This window comes from Setaria viridis, chromosome 7 (assembly GCF_005286985.2).
Source record: "Setaria viridis chromosome 7, Setaria_viridis_v4.0, whole genome shotgun sequence".
Lineage (NCBI taxonomy): Eukaryota > Viridiplantae > Streptophyta > Magnoliopsida > Poales > Poaceae > Setaria > Setaria viridis.
Window position 1 is genome coordinate 9,492,084 of NC_048269.2, and position 18,941 is coordinate 9,511,024.

The following is an 18,941-nucleotide window of genomic DNA, read 5'->3' on the forward strand; positions in this document are numbered from 1 at the left end:
CTCTCACTATTTCTGACTCAGCACGCACCACTCACGACTCACGAGTTTGGCTTTGGCCCCTCCGCCGCTCCGTTTTTTTTTTTTTTTTTTTGTATTTTGGGTCGGCCTGCGTGATTAATTGTAAGCTAATATAGTAATCTTGCCACCTCAGATTAACTTTTAGGAATTTGGGGCACCTGGCAGCAATGTAATCCTAATAAACTAATAATATGAATCGCGTAGAAAATGAACTAAAAGATGAATTATCTTATATCAAACGAAGCCTAATCGGTCAGTTGAGAGACGGGAACCGTAGCAGTATGGGCCGAGAATCTTCGCTGATTTGATGCAGGCAGTAATACTCCAGTGATTGTAAAAAAAAAGTAGCACCAAAGAGAAGAAACAAGTAGCAATTTCTGTCTTTTCAAAGGAGATCCATATTTTACGATGAAAACAACATTAAAAAGCTCTTGACAATTTGGAAATCAGATCAAGCGTCTTGACATATGCAAAAAGAATCATCATTGGTCCACAATTGATTACAAGATTTAGCTTCTATAAATCGCGATCGGTTTGATACGAGTATCAAACATCAGTGTCTATCCATCACCCGGGTGAAAGAGGAGTTGCTGTCACTCGATTTTTGAACCGTTCGATCGCCATCCAACGCTTCGTGTTCATCTTCAACCTCTAACTGCTCTTCTTTGCTCCCTCTACTGTGCTTCTTCTGCTTGCCACCCCCTCGTGCCTCCACCCGTCCACGAGCGGGTGGGCTAGTGTCCCGCCAGAGCTCCGCGCCGGCCGGAGCTCAGGTGGGACCCTAGCCCGCTCACGTCGGATGCCTTCCTGCCCCTCCCATCGCCGCGATCATGATCAAGGAACTTTCGTGAAGAAAAAATTTTACAACGTTGTATTGTAATGCGCTAAATTTACATGACCTTTGTGTAGTAATTGATACAATTTTTAATTTACCCTATGTATGATTTCATGTGTTCTTAAATTTGTTAGGTGAAGATTTATTAGATAAACATGAACAATGTTAACCACATACATATATGGATTTTTCTGCGCATTGAAATTATTTAATTGAATAATTTCTTGATCACAGCGATGCAGTAAAATAAATATTTTAGAGGCTAAATGAACTGGTATAGAATTAATGACTAAATCACACTTATTGTCAATTTACTCGCTAATTAAATATATTTTTGCATGTACAAAATATGTGAAGGTTTTTGTTTTTCATCATTAAATGCAGTGAAAAGATAAATAAAATCCATTTCCAAAAAACAGGCGGGAGAAGAAAACTGGGAAAAGGACCTTTTGTCCCGGTTGGTGGTAGCACCCAGGATAAAAGGGTAGGCTCCCAACCCCACCTGGCGGACGCACCTTTTTATCCCGGGTCCCGTCACCAACCGGGATAAGCCTTTTATCCCGGTTGGTGATGGGACCCGGGACAAAAGGCCCTTTAGTCCCGGGTGCCATTACGAACCGGGATAAAAGGGGGGGTTAAAAGGCACTGTAGCCCCTTCTACCCCCCACGCCAGTTACACTTGGCAAAATTTTTGCCAAGATCCCCCGCGCGCTCTGCTCCGTCGCCGCCCGTCCGCCTCCCTCGCCGGCCACCGTCGTCGTCGTCCCCCATTGCCCCGGCCGTCGTCATCCCGCCGCCCGACCACGCCCAGACAGCCTCCTTCTCCATCGCCCCGGCCCGCCTCGATCCTCCTCCGTCGCGACCGACCCCTACCTCGTCGCCGTCGGCCACCTCCATCGCGGGGCCTCATCGCCGCCTCCATCCTCGTCGCCGCCTTGTCGCCCCTCGTCGCCGCCTCGTCGCTGTCCCGCCATCCTGCGCACCTTCGCTCCGTCGTCGCCTCCGCCGTCCCGCCGTCCCGGCCGCCGCCATCCCGCCGCCTCGGCCACCTCGCCGTCCCGGCCACCGTCGACCGCGCGCGAGGTCCGCCGTGCCGGCACTGGCGCCGAGAGTACCACCTTGCTGACGCAAGCCCACCGGCTTGCGTCAGCAAGGACCTTTTTTTAAGTTAGAAAATAAATAGAAAGGAGTAGTAATTAGGTAGAAATTCAATAGATTTTTGTATATGTGTTAGAAAATCAAATTAGTGTAAATTAGTAGTAATTAGGTTCATCGCTCCGCCTAGGTTAGAAATGAATTGTGTTTCATCGTGGTTCTGTCCCTGCCTCCGCCATTCCGCCTCCGTCGCAAATTCATGTTATTGCTAGAAATTCCAATAAATATGGACAAATTAGTAGAAATTTGGTAGAAATTAATCGTTGCTGCGGCCACCTCACTCCGTCCCCGCCTCTGCCGTTCCGCCGCCCCGGCCTCCGCAAATTCATGTTATTGCTAGAAATTCGTAAAAATTCATGTTATTGCTAGAAATTCGTACTCACAAAGTACTACTAAGGGGGCGTTTGGATACGAGGTGCTAAACTTTAGCAAGGTCATATCGGATATTCGGATGCTAATTAGAAGGACTAAACATAAGCTAATTACAAAACTAATTGCACAGATGGAGTCTAATTCGCGAGACGAATCTATTAAGGCTAATTAATCCATCATTAGCAAATGGTTGTCAAATCATGGACTAATTAGACTTAATAGATTCGTCTCGCGAATTAGACTCCATCTGTGCAATTAGTTTTGTAATTAGACTATATTTAATACTCCTAATTACTATCCAAACATCCGATGTGACAGGTGCTAAAGTTTAGCATAGTGTTCCCAAACACCCCCTAATTTGTAGAAATTTGTATAAATATTCCGGACTTTGTGGGATTCATGTTATTTTATGATTTCATGTATATACCCTTATGTACATATAACTAAGGCGATTTCTATGATTGTCATGTATGATTCCATGTATGTTTCAATCAATAGTTGAAATGGCAGACGATGAGACCGCAAGGTATCTCATGGAGCAGATAATCGCTGGTGATGGTAGTGGCGACAACCTTCCACTATCGTACACCGATGAAGAGGGCACCTAGGCGGACATGTTCCTCAACATGTCCACCGATGGGAATGAAGAGCAAGAGCCCCAGCAACACCTTGCCGTGGCGGAAGGTTCCGACGAGGTATATATAACGATTCTTGTATTGTTTCACGCCACCGTTACTACTACGTACTAATTAACGAATCTTGAACTGTTAGCCCTCTGGATCGATGCAAGGGCAGAAGACCCGAGGTCGTACAAAGGTGATGGAAGGGAGGCTTGTCATCACGGAAGTGACAGAAGAGGGCAGGCCGGTTGCTCCCGAGAAAGTAGCAAAGAAGTACGTGAGTCAGATCGGGGCAATCGTCCGGGACAACGTGCCTATCAGCATTAGAGAATGGAAGGGCAGAAGCACTAATCCGTACGCCCTCCCGGAGACAGAAAAGAATATGCTGTGGGAAGACGTCAAGAGACATTTCACATTCCCCGAAGGATATATTGAGAAGGATGTGAAAGCGTGGACGCTTAAGAAGATGGCTACACAATTCCAGACATTCAAGAAGATGCTGGATACCCACTACATTAAGAAGGGCCGAACTCCAGACTTCAACGCCTGCCCAAAGTTGAGGGACCACTGGGATGCATTTGTTGAATATAAGAGGAGTGGAAACGGTGTGAAAAAGATCATGACCAACACAATAAATGCTAGTCAGAAGGGCAACCATCATCATCTGGGGCGAGGTGGTTATGGCTCAGCAATTCCCAAGTGGAGGAAGATGGAACAAGATCTGATCGAAAGGGGAATCGTACCGGCAACTATTGAATGGCCCGAACGATCAAAAAATTGGTACTACACTCATGGAGGCTCCCTGAGCCAAGAGGATGTGACGTAGATTTTCAATGACACAATACGTGAGAAGGCCAAACATCTTGTGAAGAACATTGAAGATTCTAAGGCTGGGAGGTTGAAGGTGGATCGAGAAAATGATGAGCTCACATTGGCCCTCGGTAATCCGGAGCACCCAGGACGTTGCCGAGGGTTCGGGGTCATTCCGTGGAAGTTTGCTTTCCGAGGCGACAGCGCCTCGTACAGAAGCCGGAAGCGAAGAAAGGAACAGATCGAGGAGAGCTGGCGGCAGATGCTAGAATCCAAATTGCAGGCACAAGAACAAAGAATGATGGAGGAAATCAATCGTGGAGTGGCCCACGCAGTTGCGGAGTTGGCCCAATCTGGAGCATTGCCGAATCCTAACAACGCCAGCCCTTTTCAACGCCTCTTGAGCAGTTGTGCTTCTACAGGGGTCCCCGATGCGCAGACGCCCAGGTTACCCGTGGAGGAGCAACGGTTCCCCGTGGATGCCATCACGCAACGCACCACATGTGAGCTGCATGCACCGGTCGGCAACCTCACTATTAAGGTATACTTATACATAATATTTATGCAATCTTGTCAATTGATCCACGCCTCGAAATCGGAGTTTAACTTGTTTACTTCTACTATATGTACAGGTAGCGTACAGGAGTGCGTTAGCAACCCTAGCAGGGAAAAGCAGTCATGGCATGGAGATTCCACCTGGCTACGCCAGCGTCCACGTAGAGCAAATAGTTGATAGCCAATATGAAGGTCTAGAGCTCGACCTCCCGTGAGGCGACGGGGAAAAGACACTGGCAGATGCGCTTCATGGGATCATTCTATGACGAAAACGCTACATCATTATTCCCAGCACGGAGCCATCTCCTCAGAGCTCAAGACCGCTCCCCGTAGATCCCCAGTAGTGACCTTCTCCTCATAGCTCGAGACCGTCATCTCCTGCACAACCTGCTCCAGGACCGTCCCTTCCATCTATATCAAGGTCTCCATCTCCACCACATCCTGGTGGTGGGAGCGACGACGACAATAACAACACCCCTCCCCGATCACCGTCGCCGGCACCAAGAGCGGCCCCCATGAAGGAACCTGCACCACCACTAAAGAAGTCACGAGCACCGCCTCCCAAGCAAAGACAGAGAAAGAAGAAAACAAAGGACCTGAAGTGACTTGTAAGGAATGCTGGGAGGCAATGTCTCATGCGGAACAGTGGGCAGAAATCCAACGAGAGGCTAGTGAGTGGTTCAAGAAACAAGCTGAAGAAAAAAAAGCAAGGTAGATGGAGCCACTGCCAGTAAATGGAAGAGATTTAAACTTTTTTATCAGGATGGAAGAAGGAGCCAAGAAAAGGATACCACTCTTATCAAACTATGAACGGGCTTTAGTAAAGGCTGATGAAAAGGATAAAAGGAAAGGAAAGTCATCTTCCAGTGGTGCTGTCCCTGACCTCAGCCATTTATCAAAAAAAGACGCTCAATGGGTAAAAGCAATGCCCTTGGATCAACAAGCAGAAGTATTGAAGTTCATGCAAGAAATAGGTCTGGGACTTGATGAATGCCTAGGGCAAGTTGAGACGCCAACTGCACCTCCCCCTGAGCCGAGATGGCCTTATGAGCTAGACAAACCTCTAGTAAAGCCTTCATTGGTACGGAAGCTATCAACAAAGATGTACGCATTCCATCAATGGTACATGATGGCATCTGTCGACTCGAGGGAGATGCTCGGCCTGAAGGTAAAACTGATAGATTTTCACGGCGAAGGAGAGAAAGTGCTGTGGCTAGACTTCAAGGATATATACGAAGTGTACCACCATCATGATGCCCTGGACGTCTCTCTGATCAGCGCTTGGGTTCTGTAAGTGTCCGTTTATCTCTACATGTAAATTTTGGCGTGCGTCACCGTACTAACTTCGTCTTCCATTTCATGTAGGATGCTAATTCAGACATGCCGCCAAGAGGCGTACCTACATATAGGCTTCATGGATCCATCTGTAGTTAACCAACAACAGATACAATTAGCGCCGGAAAAAACCTTGGTGGAAGTATACAATTTCCTAGACAAACAAACATTCAAGGATTTCATACTACTTCCATACAACTTCAAGTAAGTGTGTGTATACCGTCTACTTTCAATATCTTTTTCCTTATCTTTACATGTTAGTTAGCTCTAATATGCATGAACATTTTACGCACGCAGCTTCCACTGGATCCTTATTATAATTGAGCCTGAAAGAAGCCACGTCACTGTCTTCAATTCGTTGAGGAAAGATCCGGTGGAGTACCAAGAAATGCAAGACATGCTAGGCTTGTAATAATTCTGGACCTTTATCTCTATGCAAAAGTTTGTTTCCTAAATTTTATCCCTGTTACACTATATCATTCATTATTCTAATCCGTAGCGCATGGAAACAATTCATAAGGACACACAAAGGTCCATTCAAAGAAAAACTTATATGGAACACAGACTTCCCGGTACGTATGAAGTCTGCACATTTATTACATTGTATAACAGGAATATTTCATAACTTATTTTTTTCCGCACTGAAGTGCTTAAGACAGGAACCCAGGAATAATCTATGTGGCTACTACATCTGTGAGCACATGCACAGTTTTATGGGACCCAAGGGACTAAAGATGACGCCGCACAACTTTAAAGTACGTAAAATAAAACTATTACTAGTTAATTATTTTCTAGCTCCTTATATGTATTTGTTCGTGTAACATTCGCAAATTTCCAAATTATAGATGTTAAATATTCAACAAGGACTCTTGAAGGAAGAAAGAGTAGCGGCAATATGTGAAGGTCTCATTGGATTCCTAATGGACGAGGTGGTAGATCCAAAAGGAGAATTTTATTACGATGGACGACAATTAGACACTCCGATCAGCAACACCTCGACAGGAAGGTTGTAGATAGATACTTTGATTTATTTGTATATATAATACACGCTAATTATGATCGATTTATACTAGTTGAATTGTGTATATGAATTGTGTATAAGAATTGTGTATATATATAGTAATTGTATAATTACAAATCCCATTCGTTTAAATACTAGTTGATTTCATTCTAAAAAAATCTCAACTACTAAAGGTTAACAAAAGGGCCGCGGTACTACGTACGTGATGCATGCATGAAAAATTCAGGCGCCAGGCAGGTGCCATGCAGGGCGCCATTTAGTCCCGAATGGAATCCAACCGGGACTAAAGGGTAACCCTTTACTCCCGGTTGGGAAACCCAACCGGGACTAAAGGGGCGCCCTTTACTCCCGGTTGCTTTTACCAACCGGGACTAATGAGGGATCTTTACTCCCGATTAAAAGACCCGGGACTAAAGACCCCCCCTTTTGTCCTGATTGGTTTATCCCGGATGGATTTTCGGGAGATATGCACCCTACCAATCGGGACTAAAGACCAATTTTCTACTAGTGCTTCCTCCTTTCACATCAAGCAAGGCAAGCACAAAGATAACTAAAGTCCATTAGAGTTGACAACATTCCACCGGCATGTCAAAGATATGCAACTCGACCATTCATTCATGAATCCATAGCAATAATGTTGGCCGTGAGGGCTGGTAGGGCATCGGCGGATGCTCGTAACCGTACCCCATTTGCGGGTACCCGGCACCGCCATGAACATGGTGGCCATGAGGGCCATTGCCATTCATCATCATCTGTGGCTGGTGTTGCTGATGTATCATGGGCATATACTGCTGCTGCTGCGCCACGGGGTTACCGGCGGCCGCCTGCATCATCTCTGGTCCGGATGGCATGCCGCTGCCGACGCAGCCACTAGCACCGCCCACATAGAATCTAGCCCCAGGCATGCCGTGCACCGCGGCACTACCACCTCCCGGCTGCATGCCGTTGCCAACCATGTGGGGGTGGCCCATCGGCATGCCGCCCGTCATGTTCGGCGGCTTCATCATCATGTCCGCCGGCTGCGGCGGCGGCGGCATGCTGCCTATCATCGGGCCGCCGATACCGGCAGACGGGCCACCGGCGCCGCCCATCATGTTGGGCGGCCTCATAGGTATGCCGCCTATCATCAGGCCACCAACCCCGGCGGGCGGATGTGTCCTGGCGCCGCCCTTCTTGGACTGTCCCGGCTGGTTCCCAATACCTAGGGCACCGCCCTTGCCGTTCTGCGGTGGCTGTGCACCGCCACCGTTCTTGCCCTTGTTGCCTCCTCCACCCAAGCTCTGCTTTGCTCTAGGGTTCATCTTGCCGCCGTTGTTGGCATTTCCCTTGATCTTCACCGGGATCTCGTTGCCGCTGCTGCCTCTATTTCCACCATTGCCGCCCTTCTTGTCGCCCCCACTGGCGGCTGACGGCATGGTCCTTGTCTTGATCAACTTCATAATTTCGTCGTCAAGGTCCTCGTCCTCAAAATTCTCATCTTCAGACTCATCCCGGGAGTCGATGTCCTCGGGAACGTTAAACTTGACGGTCTTGGGGCCCTTCGCCGGTGGCTGCGGCTTCTTGCTGCCCATGCCCATGATCTGAGGAGGAAGCTTCGTCCCCTTCATCTGCATTTGTTGCAGTTTCTGAAGCTGCTGTGGAGTGGCTTGCGGCATCGTTATCTTTAAATCTCCTTCACCGCTGCTGCTTGTAGCAGCCACTCCACCCTTGGCCTGTCCATTGACACCGGCATCATTGGGCTGCCCCTTGCCGCCATTATCCTTGGGCTGCTGGTCGTTGCCGCCGCCGCCAACCTGGATCTTTTGGACCTGGCTTGCCACTCCAGGGTTGGCACCCCACAGGTGCGCGGGCTTGCCGGCCTTATTCAGCTTCTTGATGACAGTGTCCGGATCCATCAGGCTGGAAAATGTCACCTTCCCCTCCTTCGCATCTATGTGGCTTTGGTACACACCTGCACAACAATCCAGCACATTTCTCTTAAGAAAAAGACAAGCTTTTTCTCTTTAAGAATGGGCAGGTGAACTATCCATAGTTTCTATTGAGGAGATGAACAAAGTAGAGCTGCTGAAGATGGCAATGAAAACTAAATAAAAAATCAAGAAATTTGTGTTTTAAAAAAGCATTATTTCTTATCATCAGTCTTGTGGAGGATCTTCTTGACCTTCTTCTCGCACCCATTGCAGTGGATATCCACTTTCAGCACGCAGGCGGCAGGTCTAGGAACAAATCGAAAAAAATTGTTACCAAAACTGAAAAAAGGCTGCAGGAGACATGCATGCACGGTAAGATGAAATCAGGTTGCCTGTATCTAATACAACAAGGAAAATATATAGATTGTGTCTGCTGTTGCTTGAGTTGAGAAGACTGGAAACAAACTCACCTTCACCTTGAGGATATCATCCTTGATCATCCTGGCCACCTCAAAAATGCCGCAAATTCCAATCGCCAAAGGCTCGAGAGGCTTCAGATCTGGTATAAGACCACTTAAATCAAGAATCGCAACAGCCAGAAAAAGAAAGATTCTCACCCCCTCTCTGAGGCAACAGCGGTCAGAGAGGGCGGAGTGCCTTCAGTCATCTCGCACAGGAGTGGAGAGGGCTTGCAATAAAATACTGTTCCATCACATAATCACACAACCAATAAATCTAGAGAGAGAAACAACATACCCATGCTAGATTTGTGTTTGCAAAAATCCAGGAGCAAGGCTATTAAGCGCCTACAGTGTGGTCCAGAGAAAAAAATATGGAGGTACGAGGAAGAAGAGAGTCTGCTCGCTGTCTCTATTTACCAACAAACAAAGTTAAGCACATAGAGGAGTCTCTGCTTACCATTTTTATTTTCCTTCAGGTCGTCTATGACCCTCGAAGCTAAAGCCTTTGCCTATCTTCTTGGGAACAATGCGAAATGGTGCGAAATGGTGTTTTGCAAAAGACTGGCCAACGCTACTGGAAAATTGGGCATTGGTCCTAGTCGCTAGTACCGGTTGGTTTTTGATCCGGTACTAATGTGAGCATTAGTACTAGGTCTAACGGCTAGTTTCTCAAGAGCTCCCATGACCCCCTTTAATACTAGTTGGGGGCTCCAACCGGTACTAAAGATCACTCATTAGTACCGGGTGGAGCCTCCACCCGGTACTAATGTGCCTGAGGGCCTTTAGTATCAGGTGGAGGCTCCACCCAATACTAATGGGCAACCTTTAGTATCGGTTGGAGTCTCCAACCGGTACTAACTTCCCTCCTATAAATTAGGCGTTTTCTTCCTCCTGCCCGAGCCATTTCCTCCAGCTCGAGCTGTCAGTGTTTTATACCCGGCAACCTACCGAGTGGTATCCCGAGGTAGTAGATTGGTTGGTGGGGAATCGTTGGATCTGAAACTCGACGGTAAAAGTGAGGACACAAGACACAGATTTATATAGGTTCGGGTCACCAGAGTAACATAATATCCTACGTCCTATTTGGAGTGTTGTATATTGTGCCCTGCGCTTGGGTGTTGTTTGCTGTTGAGGATTTGATCATCTGTCGTGGTTCTATGAGGTCTTGGCCTACCTTTCTGTTGACGCCAGATTTCGTCACTAGTAAAATTGGCGCCAAGAAGAGAGGGAATCGGAGAAGCACAGTTGGGAATCGGTCGAATGGTGCTACAGTGCGAGATCGGCTGATGACTTCTGTCTCGCTTCGGATTGAATGTGCCGGGGTCCCAATCGGTTGCCTTTTGCCGATAAGGAATCGGCCGATTCGGAGGTTGGTTTAATTGGGCCTGTATGGGCTTGGAAAGGCATAAAAGGATAGGGGGGGATCAGCCCATGAAGCGTGGAGTAACCAACCTAGCACGAATCGTGCTTGTAAATATTCGTTTTCTGTTTGAATTAGGGATAGAATTCTAGTCGGTTAAGAAGTCATCTGTACGGGGCTATAAATAGCTACCTTTGTAAATCTGTAATCATCAACAAATCAATACAACCAACTACTTTTTCCTCGTACTTACTTTCAAGCAGGCGACTTCGTCATTACTTTTCTCTTTTTTCAAGAGTTCGTGCGGGTTGGCAGGGCTGCATCAGTTTGATCTCCGGCCGATTCTGTAAGTTCCGCTTATCGAGTAATATCTAAGCTTTAACTTCGGGCGTATCGCTGTTGTTTCGTTTAGATTTATTCACTAGTTATCGATATTTGCTAGATTCATAGGTTTTACCTGTCTTTCTAGTTTTATCACCAGTTATCCAGCTAGGAATCGGTAGTTTCGGCTCTCTTTACATTCTGCTATTAAATTCATCTATTGTCGATTAGATCTTTTCCTAGTATTGTTATCATAGCGTTGTATCGATTACTCTAGTAGTTTTCTGTCTACAAGGCTACAGGAATCGGTTACGTTATAGCCGATTTCTTTATTACGGCAAATCGGCCGATTCGCTGATAAGCTATCTCGAGATCGGAAATCGAGCCGATCGGGATTTCTGGACCTGACACGTATTCTCCCTTGCCAATCAACAGGTCAGATTGGCTGGCACGCCACGCGAACCGCACCAGGGCAATCACCCGAACAGGAGCTAAGCAGATTCTCCCGGGTCGTGTGTCGGACACTGGGATTCGGTTGACCGATTTCTAGCGCCAACACTTTCTAGGTACCCCTGCCCTCCTTTATATACTCCAGAGGGCGGGATTACTAGTCGATTACAAGGAGTCCTAGTAGGATTACATGGTATGAGTCCTTGTAGGATTACAGAGGAATTCTTGTAGGATTCCACCTTCTTCCTTCGTTGCGGGTACTGAGGATCTATCCCCGACACGGGCTTCATCCATTCATGGCGAAATAGGGGATGTGCTGCCAGATTTTTTACCATTTCGTGGGGATTTCACTCATTCAAGTGTTCTAAAGGTTAGAAACTTCATCCTCCTTTGATACATGATTGGTATACTAAGTTTTATGCTTTAGAGCTAGAGTAATTTGTGATTTTTAGAATAAGGTACAATGGAGAAAATTTTCATTTATATGCATGTGTTATTTAGAGCTCATATTTGTGGCTTTTAGAATAAGCTATAATTTTTTGGATGCTATGTTTCGTATTAGTCAAAGAAATTGATATGAGGTTAGAGTCCTTTGCAAATATGAGCTAAATAAATTATGGTGAAAAATATAATTTGTTCGTATTTTAGTCATTTGCAAATACGAGCAAGATAAATTGTGGTACATAGAGATAATAAGATGAAATAGAGGTATGTAATTAGTCATTTTTAGAATAAGCTACAATGGAGAAATTTTTCATTTATATGTTATGTTTGGGCTAAATAAATTGTAGAGAAAAAAATATAATTTGTTCATAGTTTAGTCATTTTCAAATAGGACCTAAATAAATTGTGGTACATAGAGATGGCTAGTGCTGCTGGAGGTAGTGGCGATGGTGGGGGCGATCGTCGTTTCTCTCGCGGCAAGGGAAAAACCATAGTTGGCCCTCATGATAAGCCGAAGAAAATGAGCACGTGGGAGAGAGCAATGCTTCGTTATTTGGAAAGATGTCATGAAGATGTTGTTGCGGCGAGGCAAGGACCTCCTTTTGGTTGTCGTTAAGCTCCACCGCTAGTCCCGAGGGTTTCAGGTCTACTAAGTACTACTATCGCAGGAGGCACAAATAAACCACAGGATGAGGCTGGGTCAGCAAAAACTTCATTTTCGCCGCCCAAGGATGCTTAAAGTCTTCCTAGATAGTACTTAGTGGATGGTTTGGAGTAGTGTATCATATTGTTTGGGCCTGAAATTTAAATTTGTGTATTTCTATCTAAACTTTCAGCAACATTTGAGTTTTCCGTAGTGTATCATGTTGTTTGGGTTTGAAATTTAAATTTGTGTATTTCTATCTAAACTTTCAGCAACATTTAAGATCAATGAAATTTGTATCATGTTTGTTATATTCATGTATAATTCTATGGATGATCAGAATATCTTTAGTTCGGTAATACTTTGTAGATGGATCGGTAATGGTTGTACACGGATAAATGCTCCATGGAGTACATTAATGGCTTGAGTGGCGGCGGATGGAGGATGACGATGGCGAATCAGAAGAGCCACGCATTACTTCCCAGTTCCTGCTCCAGAAGTACCAACGACAGCATGAGCGCTCAAGGTCCCGGGAAGAAGCAATGCGACGGCACGAAGATCACTGGAGGTGCCCGTTCTTCATCCACTGTTGGGAAAACAACCTCAGGCTACCTTCGGCCGATAATTGCCCAGAATGCAACGGTCCATATCGTGGCAATTGGCCATTCGACAGGTCTCGCTCCAGAGACGGAAGGCCAGAACCGATCAGCAGGAATTGGCGCAACCCAGATGACCAGCGCCCTCCCGTGCGTGATCGGCTGGGGGGCAGAAGTGGCCGATATGATCGGTCGGAAGATAGACGCCATGACAGGCAGGGGGGCAGGACTGATCGGCATGACCGGTCAGAAAACAAGGCCAACGTTCACAGCCGGCTCGAAGAGATGGCCGATGCTCGGGTGACAGACGAAAACCCGTTAGGACGCGAACCGGAGTGGGAACGCGCCAAGTCAAGGGGCAGACCAATAAACCCCAGGTGGTGTCCCGATGGATTGACCAAGTCTCAAAAACGAAGAATCCAACGTCTCCGCCAATGGGAACAGCAGGAAGAGGAACAACAGAGCACGACGGACAAGAAGGAAGGAAGGCCTCGGGTGTGGCGCCCCAAAAGAAACGATAAAGGAGACGACGAATCGGCGGGTGACGAATCGGCAGCCGAGATCGGCATGGTTTTCATACTGCCGATGGAATTCATGACTCCCGCCGATCAACAGGATATATCGGCGATAGAAGAACAGACGGCACAGTTGGCTTTAGAGCCAATGATGGCCACGTTCGAGAAGCCCGAAGATGACGAACGACAACACATGAAGGCGCTGTTCCTTAAAGGGCATGTTGACGGCCGCCCCCTCACTAGACTGATGGTGGACGGAGGAGCTGCAGTCAACATCATGCCATACTCCGTGCTCCGGAGGCTTGGAAAAAGCGACGACGACTTGACTAAGACGGACATGATGCTCAAGGACTTCGAGGGCAACGTGTCAAACGCTCGCGGCGCTCTCTGCGTCGACCTCACCATCGGCAGTAAGACCCTCCCTACCACCTTCTTTATTATTAGTGGCAAGGGATCCTACAATATGCTGCTCGGCCGGGACTGGATACACGCAAATTGCTGCATCCCGTCAACAATGCATCAATGTCTCGTACAATGGGTCGGCGACAACATCGAGGTGGTCAACGCCGATTCCGCATACAGCATCGCGGCAGCCGACACACAGCAGTGGAGCTGCGAAACCGTCAGGTGCATATCCGGCAGAGTATGGGAAACCAATTTCCTGAAGGTCACCGATTTTGGCCTACAGCCGATCCGAGCAGTCGGCTCCGAAGACTCAGAATAGATGGATCAGTTCGCCTGAGAAGATGGGAAGCTAGGGCACGGGTTCACGTCGGCCGATTCATTAGAAATGATAGACTTAGGCGATGGTACCAAACTAAGGCCGACTTATATTAGTGCAAACTTAGACCCAGAATACAAGTGTAAATTGACAAATTTGTTAAAAGAATTTAAGGATTGTTTTGCTTGAGAGTATCATGAGATGCCCGGTTTAGACCGATCTATTGTTGAACATCGGCTACCCATAAAACCTGGGTATCGGCCGTACCAACAGCCCGCACGGCGCTGCAATCCTAAGATTCTACCAGACATAAAAGCTGAAATAACTCGGCTAATCGAGGCAAAATTTATTCGGCAGTGCCGTTATGCCGAGTGGATCTCCAACATTGTACCAGTGTACAAGAAAAATGGAAAGCTACGCGTTTGCGTTGATTTCAGGAATCTTAATCAGGCCACACCGATGGATGGTTACCCCATGCCGACGGCCGATGTACTGATCGACGCTGCCGCGGGGCACAAGATTATTAGCTTCATGGACGGAAACGCTGGGTACAATCAAATACTTATGGCCGAAGAAGACATACCCAAAACGGCCTTCAGATGCCCAGGTCACCTTGGCTTGTTCGAGTGGGTGGTGATGACTTTTGGCTTGAAGAACGCTGGCGCTACATATCAGAGAGCCATGAATTACATATTTCACAAACTCATTGGCATTCTGGTAGAGATCTACATCGATGATGTCGTAGTCAAGTCCAAAGGTCACGAAGAGCATCTGGCCGATTTACGAAGAGTGCTAGAGTGTACCAAGAAACACAGTCTTAAGATGAATCCCAATAAATGTGCTTTCGGCGTATCCGCCGGACAGTTCTTAGGATTCATGGTACACGAACGAGGGATAGAAATCAATCGGAAGACCATAGCGGCCATCAATAAGGTCGTGGCCCCGCAGAACAAAACCGAACTGCAGTCTTTAATCGGCAAAGTGAATTTCATCAGAAGATTCATATCTAATCTATCTGGGCGGATTCAGGCGTTCACACCACTGTTGAAGTTAAAACCTGACCAGGAATTTATATGGGGAGAGGAGCAGCGCAAAGCACTGGAAGATATCAAGCAATATTTGGTCTCGCCACCAGTGTTGGTTCCTCCTCAAACTGGTAAACCTTTTAAGCTATACTTATCAGCCGATGAAAAAGCTATTGGGTCGGCTCTAGTCCAGGAGTTCGAAGGCAAGGAACGAGTAATTTATTATGTCAGTAGAAGACTTCTGGACGCTGAAACAAGATACCCTCCGGTGGAGCGTTTGTGCCTATGTCTTTACTTCTCATGCACCAAACTCAGGCACTATCTACTGTCGGCAGAATGCGTGGTCGTATGCAAAGACGACGTAGTAAAATACATGCTATCGCTGCCGATCTTGAAGGGACGAATCGTCAAATGGATCTTAGCGCTGTCAGAGTTCGACCTGCGGTATGAATCGGCAAAAGCCGTCAAGGGTCAGGTTATGGCCGATTTCGTCGCTCACCACTGCGGACCGGAGATTGCCCTTGTAGAGCCGGCACCTTGGACATTATATTTTGATGGGTCATCATGTGGGGTCGGATCAGGAATTGGCATCGTGCTCATATCGCCTCGGGGGGCAAGCTATGATTTTTCTCTGCCGATAGAAGCCGCCGCTACTAACAATCAAGCGGAGTACCGAGCTGTGTTGAAGGGCCTACAACTTTTGAGGGAAGTCAAGGCCGACTCTGTTGAAATCTTCGGAGATTCCATGCTTATTGTGGATCAACTAACCGGAAGGTCCGAATGCAAAGACGACGTATTAAGAATTTATTACGAAGATTGTTTACAGCTCTTAAAAGAATTCAGATCGGCAGTAATCGAGCACATCCCAAGGGACCACAACGAGGGTGCCAACAAACTCGCCCAGCACGCATCTGGATATCGGCCAATTCTAGGCGCTATGGCTCTAGAACTCGCGGCCGATGACTGGCGAAAAGAAATTGCCGACTACCTGAAGGATCCGTCTAAAAAGGTGGAACGACGAGTACGTTTTCATGCTACTAAATATGTGCTGCTCGAAGACGATCTGTTCTATCGAACGATTGATGGTGTTCTACTTAAATGCCTTGGGACAGAGGAGGCCAAGACTCTAATGGGAGAAATCCATGAAGGGGTATGTGGAGCACACCAATCGGCCCACAAGATGAAATGGATGATCAGAAATAATGGGTATTACTGCCCAACTATCCTCGAAGACTGTTTCAAATATTATAAGGGGTGCCAGGATTGTCAAAAGTTCGGGAATGTCCAGCGGGCGCCCGCATCGGCCATGAATCCCATTATCAAGCCATGACCGTTCAGGGGATGGGGAATAGACCTTATCGGCCAAATTTACCCACCATCAAGCAAAGGGCACAAATTTATTCTGGTGGCTACCGATTACTTTACCAAATGGGTAGATCCCTCCTCGGACGGTGAGGACAGGGGTCATTGATGTCATGATCGGCCTCATCTTTACGTCCGACTTTGGCGCTAGCTTCCGTTTGTTTATTTCCACTGCTTAAGAACTCTGCAAACTTTATTTGAATTTCGAACCTGGTGTTGTAATAAATTAATGTACTTGTTTAATTTGGATGATCTATTATATTCTCTGGAACCACTCACCTTCGTGTGAGCTATGCTTTCTCGGTCCTGTGTAGTGGTTTATCGGATGAAATCCGACGGACTGCCGAGTTAACTTGATTAAAGCATATGATCGCGTGTCAGGCGACTTAATTGTGCTTTAGCTAAGTTAATTAGGGCAGTTCCGCCACAACGTCCCACTCAAACTTGTCTACCTTTTTGAGCAGTTTGAAGAAGGGCAGACCCTTTTCGCTGAGTTTGCTGATGAAGCGGTTGAGGGCGCCATCATGCCAGTAAGCTTCATGACGTCTTTCTTGTTAGCTGGTTTCATCATGTTTCTAAATCCATTGGCTTTGATGGGATTGGCTTCGATGCCGTGCTAGCTGACCATGAAGCCCAGGAGTTTTCCAGATGGGATACCGAAGACACATTTGCTCGGGTTAAGTTTCCAGTGGTAGGCCCAGAGGCTGTTGAAGTTCTCTGTGAGGTCAGCTATGAAGCTCTCCTCATCCTTTGTCTTGACGACCACATCGTCGACGTAGGCCTTGACATTCTTGTGTAGCTGTATCGTGAGGAAAAGTTGGATTGCCTTCTGGTAGGTGGCATCGGTAATTTTTAACCCAAAGGTCATGGTGTTGTAGCAATGGATGCCGAAGGGCGTTATGAATGTCGTCTTGTCTTGGTCGGCAGGATTGAGGGCGATCTGGTGATAGCCCGAGTAACAGTTGAGGAAGCACAGCAGGTGCTCCCAGCCATAGGGTCTACAACCTAATCGATGCACGGAAGAGGGAAGGGGTCCTTAGGGCAGTGCTTGTTGATGTCGGTGTAATCAATACACATTCTCCATTCACCGGTTTTCTTTTATACAAGAACTGAATTTGCTAACCAGTCGGGGTGCTTACATTCATGGATGAATCCGGCAGCTAGGAGCTTATTAAGTTCTACCTTAATGGCATCCTTGCAGTCTTGGGCAAAGCGGTGAAGCTTTTGCTTGACCGGTCTTGCTATCTTGCTCAAGTCCAAGGAGTGCTTAGCCAGCTCCCGTGGGACACCAGACATATCATATGGCTTCCATACAAATATGTTTGAGTTTTCCCGAAGAAAACTGGTGAGCGCGAGTTCCTATTTGACGGAGAGGTCGGACCCTATGAGGGTCGTCTTGGTCGGGTCTTCCAGGTCAAGGCAGATCTTCTTGATCTTGGAGTCGGGCTGCAGCGCTATGGGCATTGGCTCCATCTCTGAGATCGTGAGCTGGTCCTTCTCCACCTTCTGGGCCTCGGCGAGCATGGCGGTGGCCTTGGATGAGTAGTCCAAGGCTCCAGCGAGCTGTACTGCCTTCGTGTCGCACTTATAGGACGTCTCGACGGCGCTGTAGATGGAGAGGACACCATTTGGATCTGGCATCTTGAGGATGAGATAGGTGTGGTGTGAGATCGCCATAAACCTCGCCAGCCTGGGCCTACCAAAGATAGCATGGTAAGAAGTCTTGAAATTGGCCACCTCAAAGGTGAGGTGCTCCATACGGTAGTTGCTGGGCGTGCCAAAGTTGACCGGCAAAACAATTTAGCCGATAGGATACGATCCTTTGCCAGGCATGATGTCGTAGAAGGTGTCTTCACAGGGCTAGAGCCATTCAAAGTTCAAGTCCATGCGATTCAGGGTTTCTGTGAAGATGATGTTGAGCCCACTGCTGCCGTCAATCAGCAGTTTGGGGAGGAGAGCTCGGTCTATGGTAGGGCAGACCACCAACGGGTAGGACCCTGGATTTTGAATGTGTACAAAATGATCTTCCCTGGAGAAGGTTATGGGCTGCTCGAACCAGCGCAGATATTGGACGGGCCATATGGACCTCTCGCTCATGCAGCTTGTGCTTGCGGTTGCTGCATATAGCCTTGGGTCCGCCCACGATGATGTTGACCTCACGGTTCGACCGTTGGAACTCCCCGGTCAGCGCTGGCCTAGTGGGCATCCGGGTTTGGCTGGTCATGGCATTCCTCTCTCTGCTCTGGTCATCACGGTCGTCGCATCGACGGTTGTCGCAGTCATTGCGGTCTTGGAGGAAGGAAGGGAGGGGGCTGGTGGAGGGGGAGGGAGAGCGAGGCGGAGGGAGGGTGAGGGAGACACAGGCGGGTAGAGAGAAAGGAGATAAGGCTTGCGTGAAAGGATAAGGCTTGC

At 47.5% G+C, this 18,941-nt stretch overlaps 1 protein-coding gene across 1 annotated transcript; it reads right to left on the reverse strand.

Moving 5' to 3' along the window:
- Positions 1–7,332: 7,332 nt before the first annotated feature.
- Positions 7,333–17,397, reverse strand: LOC117864567 (uncharacterized). Its single transcript, XM_034748699.1, has 4 exons — positions 17,187–17,397; positions 9,102–9,190; positions 8,856–8,981; positions 7,333–8,673 (listed from the first exon to the last, which is right to left on the reverse strand). The coding sequence occupies exons 1-4, from the start codon at positions 17,395–17,397 to the stop codon at positions 7,333–7,335; spliced, it is 1,767 nt and encodes a 588-aa protein (XP_034604590.1).
- Positions 17,398–18,941: the final 1,544 nt, after the last annotated feature.